Here is an 18,468-nt window from a genome sequence, read left to right on the forward strand (position 1 = left end):
CGTCCTATAGATGCTTACTATAGACAACTTTTGTATTCCCTAACTTTCAACTAGCTTAAGCTGCCATATTGGTAGTAGAAAATTAGTTTAATAAATTGTATATATGTAATAAAATCTACAACCAATTTAAATACATGCCCCTTTCCGCACATGTCTCTAAACAATTCCCCAAAGGTTGTTAAAAATCAAATAACAACACGATACATTTTTGTAGGCAAGATGTATGATTGATGTCCATCTCTAGCATGTGCGCTTATAACGGTTTTCTACAATTTCTCGAAGCGAGCGCAGCCTTATTGCAAGCATGTCTCACAAAAGTATGCTATGAAAAATGACGCCTCACAAATGTTTGCCATTAGTTAGAATGTGAGTATGTTTGAATGTTGGAATGTACATAGGTGTGTAGGTGTGAGTGAACTTACCTCGCCGAACACCTGTAGAACTTCTGTATAAAATAATAGGCTCCACAAATTGGCAACGTTAGAGCCAAAAACCAGGGCGTCACACTCACATTTATCAATATGGCGAACACGCAGAGCAACGTAAATTGTAACAGTCGTTGACTTGTTGCAGCGATTTTCTGTAAATGAAAATATATGAATGGCTGGTTGGCAGGTTGGTTGGTTGGTTGGTTGGGTGTAACACAATTTTGAATGTTCATGCATGTGTATGTGTGTGTGTGTGTGATGGTGTGGCTGTGGCTTTCTGGGTTGACATTTTCAAATGACTTTTGCTCGTTTGCGGGCATTTTTCGGCCAACAAATTGACAAATGACTAAATTTGTGTACGTCATACATACGGATATATGTACACGTAGCATGCATGCCAGAGTGTGTGTGGGTGTGTGTGTGTGGGTGTGTGTGTGTTTGCACTGTTGTTATTTGCCAACATATTCAATATAGAGATCTATGTACTCGTATGTATGTTTGCACATTTGACAAATGCTTGTCACGAGCGCTACAAACAAAACCCATGTATCATAATCAAATTTTTGCCAGCAATCGTGCTAATTTTCAAAAACTGTGTACTTGTGCAGGAGAATGTGCCATGATGATGATGCTAATGATGATGACGAAGATATATTTCTCTTCTTTTTCAGATGCATACCCATTTGCACAACATGATTAGTCTTATGTAGAAACTAAACGTAAAGATAAATTTTAGCAATTTTTATACCCTGTACCCGTAGGGTAAAAAGGGTATATTAGGTTAGTGCAAAGTATGTAACATACAGAAGGAAGCATCTCCGACCCCATAAAGTATATATATTCTTGATCAGCATGACGAGAGAAATCGATCTAGACATGTCCGTCCGTCCGTCCGTCTGTCCGTCTGTCCGTCCGTCTGTCCGTCCGTCTGTCCGTCCGTCTGGATGAACGCGAGGATCTCAGAAACTATAAAAGCTAGAATAACCAAAGTTGGCATCCAGATTCTCCTAAGTCCGAGTAAGGACGAGTTTATTTTATTTTTTTGGATTTTCCCCCCCTCCCCCCGCTACAGAATTTCGTCAAAAGCGTCTACATTTCAAATGCTACCTAAACCAAACTTTGCACACATAATTTATATATAATTGTCTACTGTTGTATAAAATTTTAAAAATTTCAATTCGGTCAATTCTAAGAAAAGTTATTAGCGAAACAAATTCTCTACAGTACAATCCCCCCAAACTGCAGCAACAAGTTCGCTCTTCTTCTTCCTCTTTTTGCTGCTGCTATGGGCGCATATAACTCAGTGTCGGAAGTTTACATGGGTACAGGGTATTACACTGTCGGGCTTGCTCGACTGTAGCGTTCTCTCTTGTTATTTCTACAAAGTTGCCGTTCCACTAATTGGCATAACTTCTTTTGTGTTTGAAGCAATATTTTTTGATTCCCAAAACTTTTACAAATAGGCTATCGAAAGCAGAAATTTTGTAAAATCAATTAATTGTCAATTAATTTGATCAACAAAAATGTCTTGTTTAGCCGAGAGGCAGATAGATAGATAGAGAGGTTTATAATCAGGCGCCAGAAAACACTGAATATCTACTAGACTCTCAGCCACCGAGTGTTAGATAGAAACGGGATGGTCGACTCTCTTCCAAAAGAAGAAGCAGAGCTAACAAAAGCGTTTTACGAAGGAAAAAGCCATGGAAATGCTCTGTTAACTGAAGGATCGCCTACGTGAAGAGATAAAACCTCACCTAATGAATGAAAAAGGAATACAGACTAACCACCGGCCCAGTTACAGCTCACAGCTGTTGGATACAACAACAGATGACAGATGCAGGAAATAAACAGAAGCGATCGAAAAGTTTGAATATATTCTACGCTACTATCCAGCACTCAAAACGGACCGAACCAAATACCTCACAAGATTGCCCAACAGAAGGCAACAGAAGGCCAGTCCACGACATAATGATGAATCTATGATCTCCAATACTAAGGACCAATTTGTGTCTATAGTGGGCTGTTAATGATGGTATTATTTGATATAAATATTACGATTTAATGGCGCCCCTTAGCATATTGATATTTTTCAAACACACTTTGTTCGCTAAATCAAATTTTGTCATCAACAAATACGCGCTTCTCTCTACATATTTGATATTAATATACGACGTAATTAATATCACTTTTTTCTTTAAAACGGTTTTCATTGCAATGGTGCATAAGCGCATTTCCCTCTCACGGATTATTGGAAAATATTTCAGCAACCAAACTAAATTCATTTATTTAATTTATTCAATTTCCAATTCCGGCTACTTTAATTGCTCTTTGAAATATGGCCAACTTCAATGAAATCCCTTTACAATTTTCAAATTTTGTTTACCTAAAGCCCCACTAAATTGCAAAACTATAACCCAAACAATCGCACACAATTCCAGCAAAATAATGTCAACAAACTCATATATCACTAAGCTCACGGCCAATGCATAATGCGTGCTTATCAGTTGCAAATCTAAACCACAAACACGCACACATACCCACACATACACGTGCATACTATATACGAGTTACTATATAAGCTAGTAACAACAACAGCAACAACAGCAGACTGAAACAGACGCCAATGTGCTCATATTTTATGCCAACCATCATTTAAAAAAAAAGACAACCAGAATTTAGTGTATATCCGCACGCATAGCTACTCATATACCCTACAGTACAACGAATAAGTACACGTTTAAAGCTCTCTGTGCAATTGGTAGTACTAAGCTGCTAGCAACTCTTCTGAACTTATAAGTGTGAGTTGCTAAAGTTACATTTTTTCGTGCCTAATAGAAGCAAGTAGTTTCACTATTGAAATCACCATGTTCGTGGGATTAAAGGATAACTTTGAATTTTACAAATGGAATACCCTACAATACGTCAAGACTCCACTATTGCAACTTTAATGCTTCTAACATAAGCGGACCTAGCATTGTGATGTTTTAAATTTGAATCAAAATACCTTTCGCTTGACAATATCAAATTATTTTTTATGAAATTACGCAATCCCTCGAATTGGAACTAGGGAACTGTTGGTTGGCAATTGGATGGAAAAACCATATTGAGAATATCGTACAAGTACAGCTAAAAACTTGGCAAAATAAATCATAGAACCATACCACTCTCTTTAGAATATTTGATTTTATTCATCCAAAATAAGAAGAACACACCACAGTATAAAAGTTGAGGGGAAACCGACTGAGATCTAAGTCTCAAGGCAAGGAAATGTATAAAGCTGATAGGTCGAATCATTTAGTGGGAAAAAGATGAAATAATTACGTGACAAAAGTTTAGAAAAAGAATAACTTTTTTAAACAAAGCACATCAGTTGAAATCCGGTAAAAAGAGCTTAGCTGTAAATGTAGAACCAGTCTTAGGGACTGGCTGTAAAATCACAGCCAGAATCTCTGTATGGGCTTTTTCTATCCAAAGAAAGCTGAAAGTATTGTCCTTCAGAATACTTTGCAGTTTTGTAACTAATGGCAACAAATATGTATTCCCGTTGTATTCCATTTGGAATTCTTAGAACTTACTAATAAATGAACTGAAATCAAAAACCAAAGGTTCTTAGTATTATTACTAATAATATTATTGAATTATTAGAACTGTTAATTGTTCGAAGAAATTACCAATTTGGTAACTACGAGTAAAACCTCAGATGCTGCAGGTGCAGATGTACACACAAATATATATATATATGTATATGTACTAATAATGTATGTGTGTGTGTGAGTGGTTTGTGCCTATGTGTGTGCGTGTGTTAATGACAACCAAACCACAAAAACAACAACAACAAATCTTACCTTATCAATGATCGCCATATCGTTACTGAAACGATTCACGATGCGTCCGAGCGGTGTCACTTGAAAAAAGTGCAAACTTTTATGCAAAATCGTTTGCAACAGTTTATCGTGCAAATTACGACGGGCATTACATCCGGCCCATTGTCCGGCCGGTGTTGATATCATGGCCATTATAATGCAAACACACGAAATTGTTGCATACATACAAAAGTAGTACGTGACTTCGTGGTCCATATCCACATCCAGATCCATGTCCAGTTCCACATCACCAGCAGGCACAGCCACAGCCACAGCCACATGATTCGTCCAACGTTGAAGCCAAACGTCCGTGTAGACACGCAAACATTGCCAAATTAGTGCGGTGATAAAAAAGGTAATGATTATGGGTAGACCGGAGGCGCGCATGTACAGCATATATATGTGATGCGATATCTGACCATATTTGCGTTCAGCATCGCCGCCAGTTGTGGGTGCAGGTGCAGGTGCAAGTGCAGGTGCGGGTTCAGGTGAAGGTGGAACTCCAACTCCGGCATTTGCATCCGTTTGCGACTGCACTTGGCTCACGTTTGCCACGTCAATGTCGTTTTGTGGCTCGCTCCGGTTGCAACCATTCGCTGTCACTGCTTTGTAGTCAATATTGACATCTGCGAGGGATGGCAAGACAAAACGAGAAACAAAATCAAAAGGATATGCCATAAGTGGAAAAGGTGGAACCAACCAACCATCCATTGAGTGAGCAGTAAAATATTTGTTTGTGCTATTTAAAGATTCAATTGTGAACGCAAGCAACTCAACAGGGTGGTCAGCGTCGTTGCAAATCAAAATACATATTCAATTCAATTTATGAAATCTTAGAAAAGCCACAGCTTTGTTAAAACTACATTTAAATTGTTACATGGTTATTAATTTGTAAAAAAAATTTTATAATTTAGGGGCATAGCTTGCTTGGTTCAAAAATATTCCCCCCGCGGGTCAGAAATTCCTTTTTTCATTTATTTATAGTTTTATTTAATTAATTAGTTAGTAATTCGCTTAAGTTTAATTTCTCTTACAAGTGTTTAGTTGCAAATGTTTATTTTTTGGAATGTTTGCACACAAATCTTTGAACGACTCTGACTAACAATGGCTGCCTCCATGGAGTCGAAGCCGTTTATTAGACATAATTGTAATTTGATTGGATTTCCCTATTGTGAACCTTTATTGTTTATGACGAGAGCTTGTGCTTGTCGACATATAATAAAATAAACAAATAAATAAATCAAATAATAATAGTTTTAATTTTCTAATAAGCCTTTCGCAGTATTCGATCCCATTTTCCTAAAATGCTTTTGCTTCACCTATGGTTCAGCATTATCATTGAGGAGCATATAACTCCAAGTTCGGTTGTAACACCATCCTACATGTCTACTCATACTTGTAATACAGCTGAAGCGAAAGCAATCCTCACTGCAATAACAATGAACACACACAAGCACAATTAGGGACAAGATCTTCGCAAACCATAAACAAATTCAACTAATACGAACACCAGAGACATGCAGGAATAAAAGCAAAAGAGCAGCAAAAGCCGCCTCAATAGCCCCACCAATCGTCACATCTTTTACCAAGATTTTAATTAATCCAAAATACCAATAAGCTAAGTAGTAACAGTGTTTAATTATCTTGTACCGGCATTTTAATAAATATTGCTCATTCGTTTAGTGACCGCAGCATAAAACGCAACAGGATCGCATTGAATTGGTTTAAAAATGTTTTTATGCATTTTGTTGTTGTTTCTCTAATAACTTTTACATCTTAAGACAACAATTAAAATGAAGTAATATTTATTCTAGCTTATGAAGCCTCGAAATTGTGCACAGCTTTAGATAAACTCCTAATGCTTAGAAACTAAAATTATTGACATAGTACAAAGTTTGACCAACATAGGCTACGCAGCTTCCGCAATCGAGGCGTCCATTCAGGCAGACAGAATGGGTTTAAATCGCTTTGTTTTGCCATGATTATTAATAAAATATAGTACGTACATATTTACGAGTATGTGCCTTCTTGATTCAGAGATGCTTCGATCGGTAAAAACCAGGCACTTTGTATCGTACGATTAATTCCCTGGCACAATTATATTTATAAACAAGTAGCTTATTAGTTTTTAGATTTTTCGATTTTTTCATTCAGAGATGCTTCGATCGGTAAAAACCAGGCATTATTTCCTCTGGCTATGAAATCACTTTGTATCGTACGATTAATTCCCAGACACAATTATATTTATAAACAAGTAGCTTATTAGTTTTTAGATTTTTAGATTTATTCATTCAGAGATTCTTCGATCGGTAAAAACCAGGCATTATTTTCTCTGGCTATGAAATCACTTTGTAAAGTACGAATAATTCCCAGACACAATTATATTTATAAACAAGTAGCTTATTAGTTTTTTTTATTATTTTCTCTGGCTATGAAATCACTTTGTAAAGTACGAATAATTCCCAGACACAATTATATTTATAACCAAGTAGCTTATTAATTTTTTAAAATAATATAACAATAATTATTTACCTTTGTAAGAAGCTTTGACTATTTTTATGTCTCTTACTGGTCTTTTTATTTACTATTTTCTCTCGCATGCCAGAAGTCTATTTCTGCGTACCGGCTTTAGTTTTCAATACGCTGCCAAAAATGTATCCCTAGTTTTCCAGTTGGTGTCCAAGCTCTGATACAGAAGCATTGTGTAGTATTATGTTCTTTCATCACCCTACCCTGAAAATGTTGCCTTTCAACTGTTCCCTCACCTATTCCCTCACCTGTTCCCCTATCTGTTCTCCCACCTGTACCCTTAGCCACATCGCCATGCTATCAATGCGCTTCCTTTTTTTGCTCCCGTTTGTTTCAATAAAAATTCAATTTTATATTCATTCACACACACAACCACACACATTGATGCACGGCAGCATTGACGCGAAAGTTAAACAAAACAATAAAATTTCAAAAAAAATAGTGTACTATATATGCATAAAGGTATGTTTTTCATTATTCATACAAGTATGCGCCCGCTTTTGTTTGTTTGTTTATCTTTTACACGCGTGCGTTTTTGTTGGTGTTTTATTAATATTTATTTCGTTGTTGCTACGCTTTTTTCAATGTGCAACATGTTGCAAATAGCATTTAACCTGCTGTGGTGCCAGGCACAGTGAAATTATGAATTGCGTGTTGCACACACACTTTTAGCAGACACTGTCAGCCATTCTTTGCATTTCAATTTTCAGAACACTTTCATTTCATATGCAATTAATGGCCCCCCTTCCACCGTGTTGATAGTTTTACTTTCAACATTAAATCGGCTAAGATGTAAAGCATACAAGTGTTCAAATCGGAGAAAAAATAAAGTACTAGATTGTTCAGATGTATCAAAAATTTAAAGCAGATTTATAAAAGTTTTTATTCTTTCAAGAAAAGGTTGTTTAAAGTGGAACCCCTTTCCATTTCATATTACTTATATAATATAGATAGTAATAGAATCAAAATCAGTAATACTTATACCCAGTAGGAACTAATGCTGAAATGGGAACCAGTATTGAAGCCAATAGTGTAACCACTAACAGAGTCAGTAACAGAAATAGTAAAGCAACCTATTAACTTATGGAATCAGTAACGAAACCAGTAACGGATCTAGCACCAAGGGAAAGTATTACTTATTGTTAAAACCAAAAAAAAACTAGTAACTAAACTAGTAAGAACCCAAAAGAAAAGCTCTAAGAAACCGTCGTGGAACAAAATAGAATATTGAAATGGTAAGCAGTTCTAAATTCAGTAACGAAAGCAGCATTGAAACTAGTTCTGAAACCAGCAATATTGAAACCGGACACCGAGCAAATTATATGTTTAAATTCTTAAAATCTGTAGTATTTTCCATAACTTTAATTATGTATCTTTAATTTAAAAGTCGAATCGATGGACAAGATAGCTAGTACTTCTAAGTTGTAATAATTTTAATACACTTTATATAGCAACTACTATAAAAAAATAATGAAACCAGAAACAAACCGATACAGAACTCGAAATGGAATAAACTTAGTAAAGAAATTAGTACAGGCGCCAATATCGAATACAGCACGTAGAGAAGAGATACAATAATATATATAAATAGATAAGTATGTTCGATTCTGCTTTGTTCCACCATGATAAACAAAAGTCGCATAAGCTAGTTGAGAATCACAAGTAGTCGCAAATGAAAATTAATCAAAAAAGAAGCATACTCATTGTCCCTAAAAATAAATGTTATATTGGGGAAGAGCAGCATACGAAAATCTCCAATTTAAATTGACAAAAAAGATAAGAATATTGAAGAAGAATATTTGATATAATAATATTAGTTTTGCCTTTTGAGCTAATTAACAATTACTTTCGCTTTAAACTTCAATTCAAATTTGCAAATATATGTACTAATACGCTCAAACGGAGACAAACACACAGAAGAGGCAGAAAGCGCAGCCCCAAATAATTTAATTGCCTCATTTAACATTTTAGCTAATTAAAAGGCGCAGCCTTGTAATCCTTGTAATCATTGCAGAGCCCCAGAGCCGTTTTGTTTAGCGCTATCGATAAACGGGCGAGAATGCATCAAAGTTGGTAGCGAAAACTTTTGCATTGGCTGCCGTTCTCCGCACTTCTCAGCATCCCCCTCCGCCGAGTGCCGAGTGCCGTTTGTCGTAATGAATATTGATTAGTTTGAATTTATTTCCCGCGCGGCAACACACACAACAGCAGCTGCACAGCCACTATACACACACACACACACACACACACATTTACATAAACACAAACACACACACATACATAATATATAGTATAGTACTGCTGCTTACTATAAATATGCAGGAGAGTAGAGAGATAGTAGGGAGGGAAAATATTGGCATATTTATCAGGATATCAACGGAAATTTTTGCGCGAGCTTGGCAATTTTTGTTTGCCGTCGGAGACGCTTTCAATGCCAGCACCCTCCTGCCTCCTTCTCTTCCTCTTCCCCTCTAGAACTGCCTTTAGCGTGTGTGTTGCGCACAAAACTTAAATCAAGTTTGATTTTAAAAGTTTACGCTCCCAGCGGTAAGTCAAAGAGACAGCACGCCCGAGACAGTGCCATGTTCGAAAGGCAACCAACTTTTACTTTAACTTAACTCATTGATCTATCTATGTGCTGTCAATATTTTGCCTGTTGGCTGCTAGCTGCTGACAAGTCGCAGTCTTGGGTAAAACTTTCAATTTAATCACCGATTGCCAATACAGTCGAAAACTAATCTGAGGAAGCTTTGAGAAAGCACATAGCTATGAACTGATAACTAAAACGCTTTCGTCTGGTGAGTGTGCTGGAATTGATTTAAATAATTAATCAAATGACTAGTTAGGTACATCGACCTATAAGAGGACGAGGTTCTTAAGCCTTTGTCTACCCATTAGATTCATATTTTTGCAAAAACTAAACATAACAACAACATGGCAGGTTTTTGCATCTTTAGACATCAGATCTCTGCACATCAGATCTCTGCACATCAGATCTCTGCACATCAGATCTCTGCACATCAGATCTCTGCACATCAGATCTCTGCACATCAGATCTCTGCACATCAGATCTCTGGACATCACTTCTCTACACATCAGATATCTACACATCACTTCTCTACACATCAGGTATCTACACATCAGATCTCTCCACATCAGATCTCTACACATCAGTTCTCTACACATCAGATCTCTCCACATCAGGTATCTACACATCAGATCTCTCCACATCAGGTATCTACACATCAGATATGTACACATCACTTCTCTACACATCACTTCTCTACACATCACTTCTCTACACATCACTTCTCCACACATCGAAGCTCTACACATCATATCTCACATCACATCAAATCTCTACACATCAAATCTCTACACATCAAATCTATACACATCAGATTTCTACACATCGAATCTATACACATCATATTTATAAACATCAGATCTGCACTTGAGATTTTGTTTCAATGAAGCTTACATTTTTATTCCCATTAATATTTGTTCGACCTTTGATGTATAAACGAGCTAAAATGTTTACCACTGACTGCTAGATGTTTCAATTACTCTTAAATCATAAACAGGATGTTTAGAATGGTGTAGATTAATAAATTCTTAGAAGCCAAACATGTTAGCATATCCTCGACATATTAATAGCAGAAGTTATTGAAATTGGGAAACTTTATCAAAGCCAAAGTTCAGCTTAACTTACATTTCACTCGCTTGGGCGGCATCGTCACAGCATCTGCTGTCGGTGCTATTTTCTGGGATTCTGTCTCCGTTTCCTCCTGCTTTTGTGCCTCAATATCGGCCAACCAATTTGTTGTTGTCTGCACTTTGCTCAAGTCAATGGCAGGTGGCGTCAGTTTTCCAGCTTCGGGGGTGCAAGGACTCAGCTCGATGGTGGGCAGTAAGGCGCTGGCGCTACACTCCTCAGAAATGCTACTGCAGAGGTACAAATTATCAGTCCACCAGTTGGCGGCAACTTAAACAAATTAGTAGCCATAAATATATACGAACATTATCGAATTGGTGGCGCTCAGGGGCCGATGATGATGTTTTGGCTTGTTGGACCTACGCATGGACATGCGCCGAAGGAACTGCTGAAAGCCGCCTCGAGTCGGTAACGTCTCCTGCAGCTCATCCATGCCATCGATGGCCTCCATGGCCGGTGGCGAGGATGCGTTCCGTGTGACCGGCTGATGTTGTGACTTCGATTGTTGCGTTGCGGGCTGCCACGATTGGGCGCGTGCCCCACTCACCACACTTTTGGCTGGCGTCGCACTCACCAATTCATTCAGCTCTGCCCAATCCCCGCTGCTCGATGCATAGCTGCTGAAGCTGGCAGTGAGGACGCTGCGTCTCAGGAAATCACCGCTGCTGGCACTCGACGTCGATGTGGCTGTGGCTGTGCTTATCCCACTCAGACGATGGCACGAGTTGGTGGAACTGCCAGCACGGGTGCTGTTCGTGCGTCGCTGCAGCGAGGCTGGACGACGCCGGCGTCGCATTATGACATCCTCAGTCTGGCACTCATCAATGGGCAGCGGCACATCGTAGATGAGATGCCGCGAGCCATAGACGCTGGAACGTTTGCGTTGCAGCTTAAAACTGCTGCCATGATGCAGTCCCGCACCCGTGCCGGGCAGTGTCTGTGTTTCACAGAGGATTTAATATTAAAAAGGGGCTTAATGCGCAGCATCGCCGAGAGTTAAATACACTTTACAACAATTCTTTGGTTTCTTTCATTTGTAAAAAGGATGACATTCTTATCAAATGTCGCTCATAAACATTGCGACATAAAATTATTCCTACTAGTTATTAAGAAATATTTCATCCAAGTCCAGACCCAAAGTGTTAAAAAAAGAAATGGTGATTAAATATTTCGTTAATCCGGTTTACTATAGATTGTTAATGTCATCCAAATTAATCAGGATTTTTTAGACTCGAAATTTGTATATTCTTTTCAAGGATTTGACGCTCATTTATTAACCAAACCAACAATTCAAAAGGTCAAATAAGGAAGTGCTAATTAAATATTTCTTTTATCCAGCTTACTATAGATTGGTAAGTGTATCATCCAAATAATATCCAAATAAATCAATATTTTTTAGACTCGAAATTCAAATATTCTTTTAAAGAATTTTTCAAGATTTTTTCAAGATTTTTTCGACTCGAAATTTGCATTTCTTTTCAAGGATTTGACGCTCTTTTATTAACCGAAACCAACAACCCAAAAGGTCAAGCAAAGAGGTGGTAATTAAATATTTCGTTAATCTGCCTTAGATTGGTAAGTGTACCATCCAAAAATGATCAAAATAAATCCAGCTTTTTTCGACTCGAAAATTTCATTTCTTTTCAAGGATTTGACGCTCATTTATTAACCAAGGCAACAACCCAAAAGGAAAAAAAAAGGAAGTGGTAATTAAATGTTTCTATTATCCGGCTTACCTTAGATTGATAAGAATATCATCCAAATTATAATATTCATATAAATCCAGATTTTTTCGACTCGAAATTTGCATATTCTTTTCAAGGATTTGACGCTCATTTGTCAACCGAAACCAACAACTGGTTGCAAGCTCTTCACAATTGTGTATGGGGCACTTGAGAAAGTGTATTTATGCTCACAACAATGGCCTTTGCACACTTACCGCGGGCAACTCATCATCGTCGTCGTCGTCATCATCGTCCTGCCTGTTCGCACCATCAACAGCATCCGCTTGCATGTTATTACCCGACATTGACACGGTAGCGCCAACACCTCCACCATCTGTTGGCACATCGAGCTCGGCAATTGTGCTCGTCTCAGACGTCATTGAAATCGAACGCTGTAGTCCCAATTTGCTCACGTTTTTGAACAGTTTCCAGCGTTCACGTGCCGTGCGTTCTAGGGAGGCGTCGCTGCTGTGAACAGACCAATATTGAAGCGAACAATTTAAACTGTCAAGCTGTCCGAACACGCTGCGATATCCTCTTATTGTTCGGATAATTAAAAGGCGGACGGGCAGACGGGCCTTGCCACGTTGCGTTTTATTGTGCGTCATAATTGTGGCAGTCGGGCTTGGGTTGGGCTCAACTTTAAGGAGCGTCGAATCTGGTCTCGTAAGTGGCCAATAAAGTTAATTTATGTATCAATAATTCGACTATATTCTGAAATCGTTTTATGTCAGCTCAATTATTAAGGCTTTGTAACCATATTATGGACTTTTCAAATGCTTTTTAAATTGGTTGCGGCTCGGGGCCTGCCTGAAATTACAGCTTTACCTTAAAAGCATTCACCATTTGTTGTATTTAGGAAATAAACTTATAGAATTAATGTAATCACTCAACTGTTTAAATGTTTTGTTGCAATTTGTTGGTTATGCAAAAGAGCTAGAAAAAATTAAGGGATTAAGAAACCCTCTTCTTGAAAATTTATTTTCTTTAAATATGCCAAATTATAGAAAGAACACCACCATTTATTGGATTAATTAAATTTTATGAATGCCATTCCATTATTTAGGATAAATAATTAAAAACTCAAAAATTGAAATGTTTCTGGGCTTAAAATGTGAATTAAAAACTATGGTTAAGCACTTTGGAGATTAATATTCCATACACCGATAAAACATCCAACATCTTTTATTAATTATTTGTACCAGAATTGTTTCCGAGTTTCCAAACATAAATAAAAAAAATATTTTTTAACAATTTCAAAGATTCTTTTAATGACCTGAAGGACTTAGCGTTGGCTAAGGAATAACAAATCTTTATTGGTGATATTTTGATATTGGTGATATCTTTTAACAATTCCAAATACTATGTATCCTTTCATATCTTTTATTTCTCTTCCTTGTCGGTGCTAAGAAATAACAAATCGTAATTGGCCATATTTTCAAACCGTTTCTTCTAACAATTTCAAGTACTATCTTTCCATAGCCCAATCAAACATAAAGAACATGTTTGTTCTTCAATTCCAGCAAAGTGGAAGTATTATTAAGGTGGAAAAATATATATTTCTGGAAGCCTGCAAACTGACCACACAAAAACTATTTTCATTTAATTCAGTTCTGTCCGACATAATGTTGCCTTAAGACTTTTGTTTTTGAACTTCCTACTTAAACACTGAAAAGCCTTGAACGTATATCCGTACGAGCATGGGTAAAGGGATTTTTTTTTTTGAGAATAGATATTCAGCGCAGACTGGGTGCCTCTACTCACTGTTGTTGCTGGTTCTTTGCATTTGCTTTGGCAATTATTGAGTTCCATTTGGCGATTATATGCGGCTGCTTCAGCTCAATATCCTTGTAACTGCCGCAAGCCTGCAGACGACCATCTTTCATCACAATTAACTGACAGGCACCGAAAGGCAATGGCAATGGTCGTAAAGAAGCGGCAAACCAAACGAAACGAAGGCATGAAATTAAAAGAAAAGAAATTGAAAATGTTATAAGAACGAAGCAAAAAAGGTGCTGGCAAAACGCAACGTCACAAAAAGCAATAAATTCAATTTCAAATTTGAAATTTTTGGCGCTGCTGGTCTGCTAAAATAATTGTAAAAAATTGCTAAAATGGACACTCGCCATAAAGCCGAAGCAGTAGAACAGAAAATGGGTGAAGATGGGAGCATGGCCGACAACAAATGGTCTTTCCAGGCAATTGCATTTATGGCCAAAAGGCGATAAATGCGCAAAAGTAACAAACGGAAGCTCCACACAAAATGTGAGGATGCCTTGGGGCAGTAAATTGAAAAGAAAGAAAGCAAAAATAATGAAGAAAACTGTGGCAGACGAGCAAAAATTTGAATATGAATTGCTGCTGTCTGGCCAGCAATTGTTGATTGGCATTCGGACAGTTAACTGGCCAGCCTGTAAGTAACCGCCAACCAGCAGTCCGCAGCCCGCAGCCCACAGCCCACAGCCACTTACATAATCCGCCTCCTTGATCAGCTGTAATTGCTGTGTCACCAGAATGATGGTTCGATTCGATTTCAATAGCATTTGACGCACACACTGCTCGAAAACATGCCGCCCCACTTCATTGTCCAGCGATGACAGCGGATCGTCCTAAAAATAATAGAAAGGACACACATTTAATGACACGCAGCAATAATGAAACTTATTTAAGTACTTCTACTAGAGGTAGGCTTGGGTCGTTATATGTTTGTACGGGTTTCTTGATTCAAAAAGTCACGCAAATATATGAAAGTAACGCAAACAATGTGTAGACGGATAGCCTTGGATAACTTTTAAGGCCCCTTTTCGCCGCCAGAGTCAATTAACTTAATTAGAAATTGTTCAAACAATCTTAATCCTTTGGCAGCTGTATTATATGGTGCATCCATTTTTATGATTCTTCATACTTTATTTTATATATTAAATTACCCAAAATTGGAAAACAGTTCTTTAACAAAACATTCTCTACAGATATTCACAAAACTCCATAAATTTCTGAACATTTTTTTAAAAAATATTTAAAAATTAAACAAGTTCAATGTGGATGACCACTTTTTGATTTTAAGCATTTATTAAAAACCAGAATCAAATTTTATTCAAAAAATATAAGACTTCTATATTTTAAAAATGGAATTTAACTTGACTGTAGAAGCACAATTATTGTCTCTATTAGTCCAGTTTTTGTGACTTAATATAACCCTTGGATAGCCTTTAAAGCGCCATTTCCCCGCCAGAGTTAATTAATTCATTTGCCAATTGTTCAGTCAAACTTAATCCTTTGGCAGCTGTATGATGATAGTGCTTCCATTTTATTTTATTTGATATATTAAATTATGTTCAATTGGGAAACACGCTCTACAGATATTCAAATAGTTACATAAACTTGTAGACATTTTTTATTAAAAAATAAATATTAAATTGTTCAATGTTGATGCCCATTCAGAATCGATTATTCAAAACATATACTTTTATATTTTATAAAGTGCATTTAAAGTACAATCAAGTATAAATATTGTCTCTATTAACTTTTTGTGACTTATTTGCCATATCTGCAAATAAACAATTAAATGATTTGCGATACTCTTAATAATTTGATGTAAACAATTTATATTCTTCTATGATTCGATTTTGATTCGAGTCTTTGAAAAACCTTTTAAACAGATTATAGGTAACATACATGGTCAGTATGACGGGACAAATCGATGTAGATTAGTTTGCCTATCTGTTCTTATGAAATTTTAAAACATAACAGCTGGGGGACTTTTGATTATGAAGACATCTTAAACAAACTTGGTATATATATAGAAAAAGTCGTAGACAGTACCGTACTCTTTATTTATAGTGTCGCGTGTTTTTCGTGCCCAACCCTAATCCCTAGGTATGCACAATATATGGCAGGCAGGTCATAAAACTTGTTTACGCTGCAACAAAGTCTAAATTTTTTACTGCAACCGAGAACTTTTGATAGCTCAAGTAACTACGAGCCCTGATGTCTGAAATTGGCGCCATTTTGTTTTTTACTATCAATGGGCACTCGTGCGTCTGATTGGCCCTCATTTATAGCCCCAACTATCACCCGCCATACACAAACACACACACACACACACACACACACAAGTACAGTCAGCTACTTACCATGATTACCACATTAGCCGATGAATAAATGGCACGGGCTATGGCAATACGTTGCCGCTGGCCACCGGACAAATTGATGCCCCGCTCGCCAATTATGGTGAAGTCGCCATGGGGCATTAGTTCAATATCTGGCTTTAGTGCGCACGCATCCAGCACAAAATCGTAGCGCTTGGGTCGGAAGCACTCCCCGAACAGTATATTCTCACGTATGCTGGAGTTCAGGAGCCAAGGCTGCTGAGGCACATAGGAAATGGTGGAAGTCCTGCAGGCATACAAAATGTGGAAAAATTTATAGGAAATACTATATACAAAAATCACTTTCATGTTAAAAAGAAATTCAATACAATGAAAATGTATTTATAAAATTCAATTTAATACGATGAAAATGTAATGCTTATTCAGAAAACTTATCTCAGTTGGGCTTCATACTTTGATAATTAAAGTTAATCTTCATGATTCAATTTCATCCAAAAGGTAATCTTTTTCTTAATTTTTAATTCATCCAATTTCATTCATTAAATGCATTCATTAAATTAGAATACCAACCATTAAATTAGAATACCAACCATCTTCCATCTTTTTCAATTCCTAGTATCTGTAGTTTTGCTTTAAAAATGGCTATTGATGAAGCCTTGTTGACTCTTCTTAGCTTCTCCTAAAAACTAGTTATTTTACCACATGGTGTACGTTCTACCCTAAATAATCTAATTAGCTCTTAAATAGAAGAAAATTTTCCCCCTTCCACTTAATTTTTTCTATCATCTTTATACATTTCTGGTTTTAGGTCTCAGAACGTCTCCGACAATATTACATATGGCATAGAATGGCAATATTGGTAGACGTTTTTTTTTAAATTTTGTACGAGTGTGTTTAAGACAAGTATGTCATACAAAGATCATTTAATATTATATGAACTCTATACTCAATGCAAAGTAATTTGAATTTGCTTTCTATATATGTGTGAATTAGTAAATTAGTTTTGTGCTGAAATTAAATACAATTTTATATTCTGTCCTATGTGTTTGTTGACCCAACAATTACTCGTATATTCTACATTTGAGAAAGCGTCAAATCAAGCATGAAATTATTGAGTATGCAAATATATTATTTATTTATTCTTCGTGCAAGGACTTGGAAGCAATTCCCGGCCATACAAAATTTAATAGTCTGTTGTGTAGAGTTCTTCAATTTTGTAATGCAATGCCCAAACATTTGCATGCAATGCAAGTCGCTTTAATTAATTAGCTGCAATTTAGTTAAGCGGCTTATTTGTAATCGTTTACTGTTCACTGGTCGTTGAATAAACCGCAAGCACTGTTGAACGAAGTAACCAATCACTGCTGATGGCCGCAAAATTGTCAAACCGCACACCAGAGACGAACATACGTTATTGACGTGTCAAAGCTAATTCCTATCACATCCTTTCAAGTGTTTTGTAGTGAAAGCACAAGTGTCTGTTGACTGCCTTTAATTCAATTAACAGTAATTGCTTTACAATACAGAAACCAAGCACATTAGTCTTTGAAACTAAATCTACATTTAAATTGATTGTTTCGAATATGTGGCCTCAAAAAAATTATAGTAGTTTAATAATGATTTAATTGGTTGCTCTTGGGTTTAAACAAACTTTTTAAATTCTTCTTGGCAAAGAATTGCAGCGAAAAGTAAGTAAATAGGAATGTTTTACGCAGATGTCATTCAATAAACATCTTGCAATTAGTATGAATTGGAATTACAGTTCCGTAGTCATATCTATTGGGTAGCCCCTCAAGCCCCTAAAGCATCTTTGTATGATATTTGAGGAAATATATGGGTCTGGGAAGTCTCTATTTCCCTTTTCCCTACCAAACAACACACTACAGACGACAGAGAGAGGGATGGAGAGAGATCAGCGACAGGAGGAAGATATACAGCAGATTCGAGGAATAAGACGGCGGCGCATTTATTTCTTTAACGACGTTTCTCGAAAGTAGTGCCTTTTCTAAATTAACTTTGAATTGATTTTGTATTTATAGAAATAGGAATTATTATATTTTCCAGTAGTCATATCTTTTCAGCAGCCCCTGAAGTGCGTAA

At 36.8% G+C, this 18,468-nt stretch overlaps 1 protein-coding gene across 1 annotated transcript in view; it reads right to left on the reverse strand.

Moving 5' to 3' along the window:
* The window catches only part of LOC115626072 (ATP-binding cassette sub-family C member Sur), an 84,561-nt gene that overhangs the window by 25,533 nt on the left and 40,560 nt on the right, over positions 1 to 18,468 (reverse strand). Inside the window, 8 exon segments of the mRNA XM_030521324.1 lie at positions 423 to 580; positions 4,274 to 4,917; positions 10,533 to 10,765; positions 10,841 to 11,472; positions 12,475 to 12,727; positions 14,024 to 14,154; positions 14,731 to 14,868; positions 16,393 to 16,654. Coding sequence (XP_030377184.1) covers positions 423 to 580; positions 4,274 to 4,917; positions 10,533 to 10,765; positions 10,841 to 11,472; positions 12,475 to 12,727; positions 14,024 to 14,154; positions 14,731 to 14,868; positions 16,393 to 16,654 — 2,451 coding nt within the window.

The sequence above is a fragment of the Scaptodrosophila lebanonensis genome, unplaced genomic scaffold, assembly GCF_003285725.1.
Source record: "Scaptodrosophila lebanonensis strain 11010-0011.00,11010-0021.00 unplaced genomic scaffold, SlebRS2 tig00000080-arrow-pilon, whole genome shotgun sequence".
Taxonomy (NCBI): Eukaryota; Metazoa; Arthropoda; class Insecta; order Diptera; family Drosophilidae; genus Scaptodrosophila; species Scaptodrosophila lebanonensis.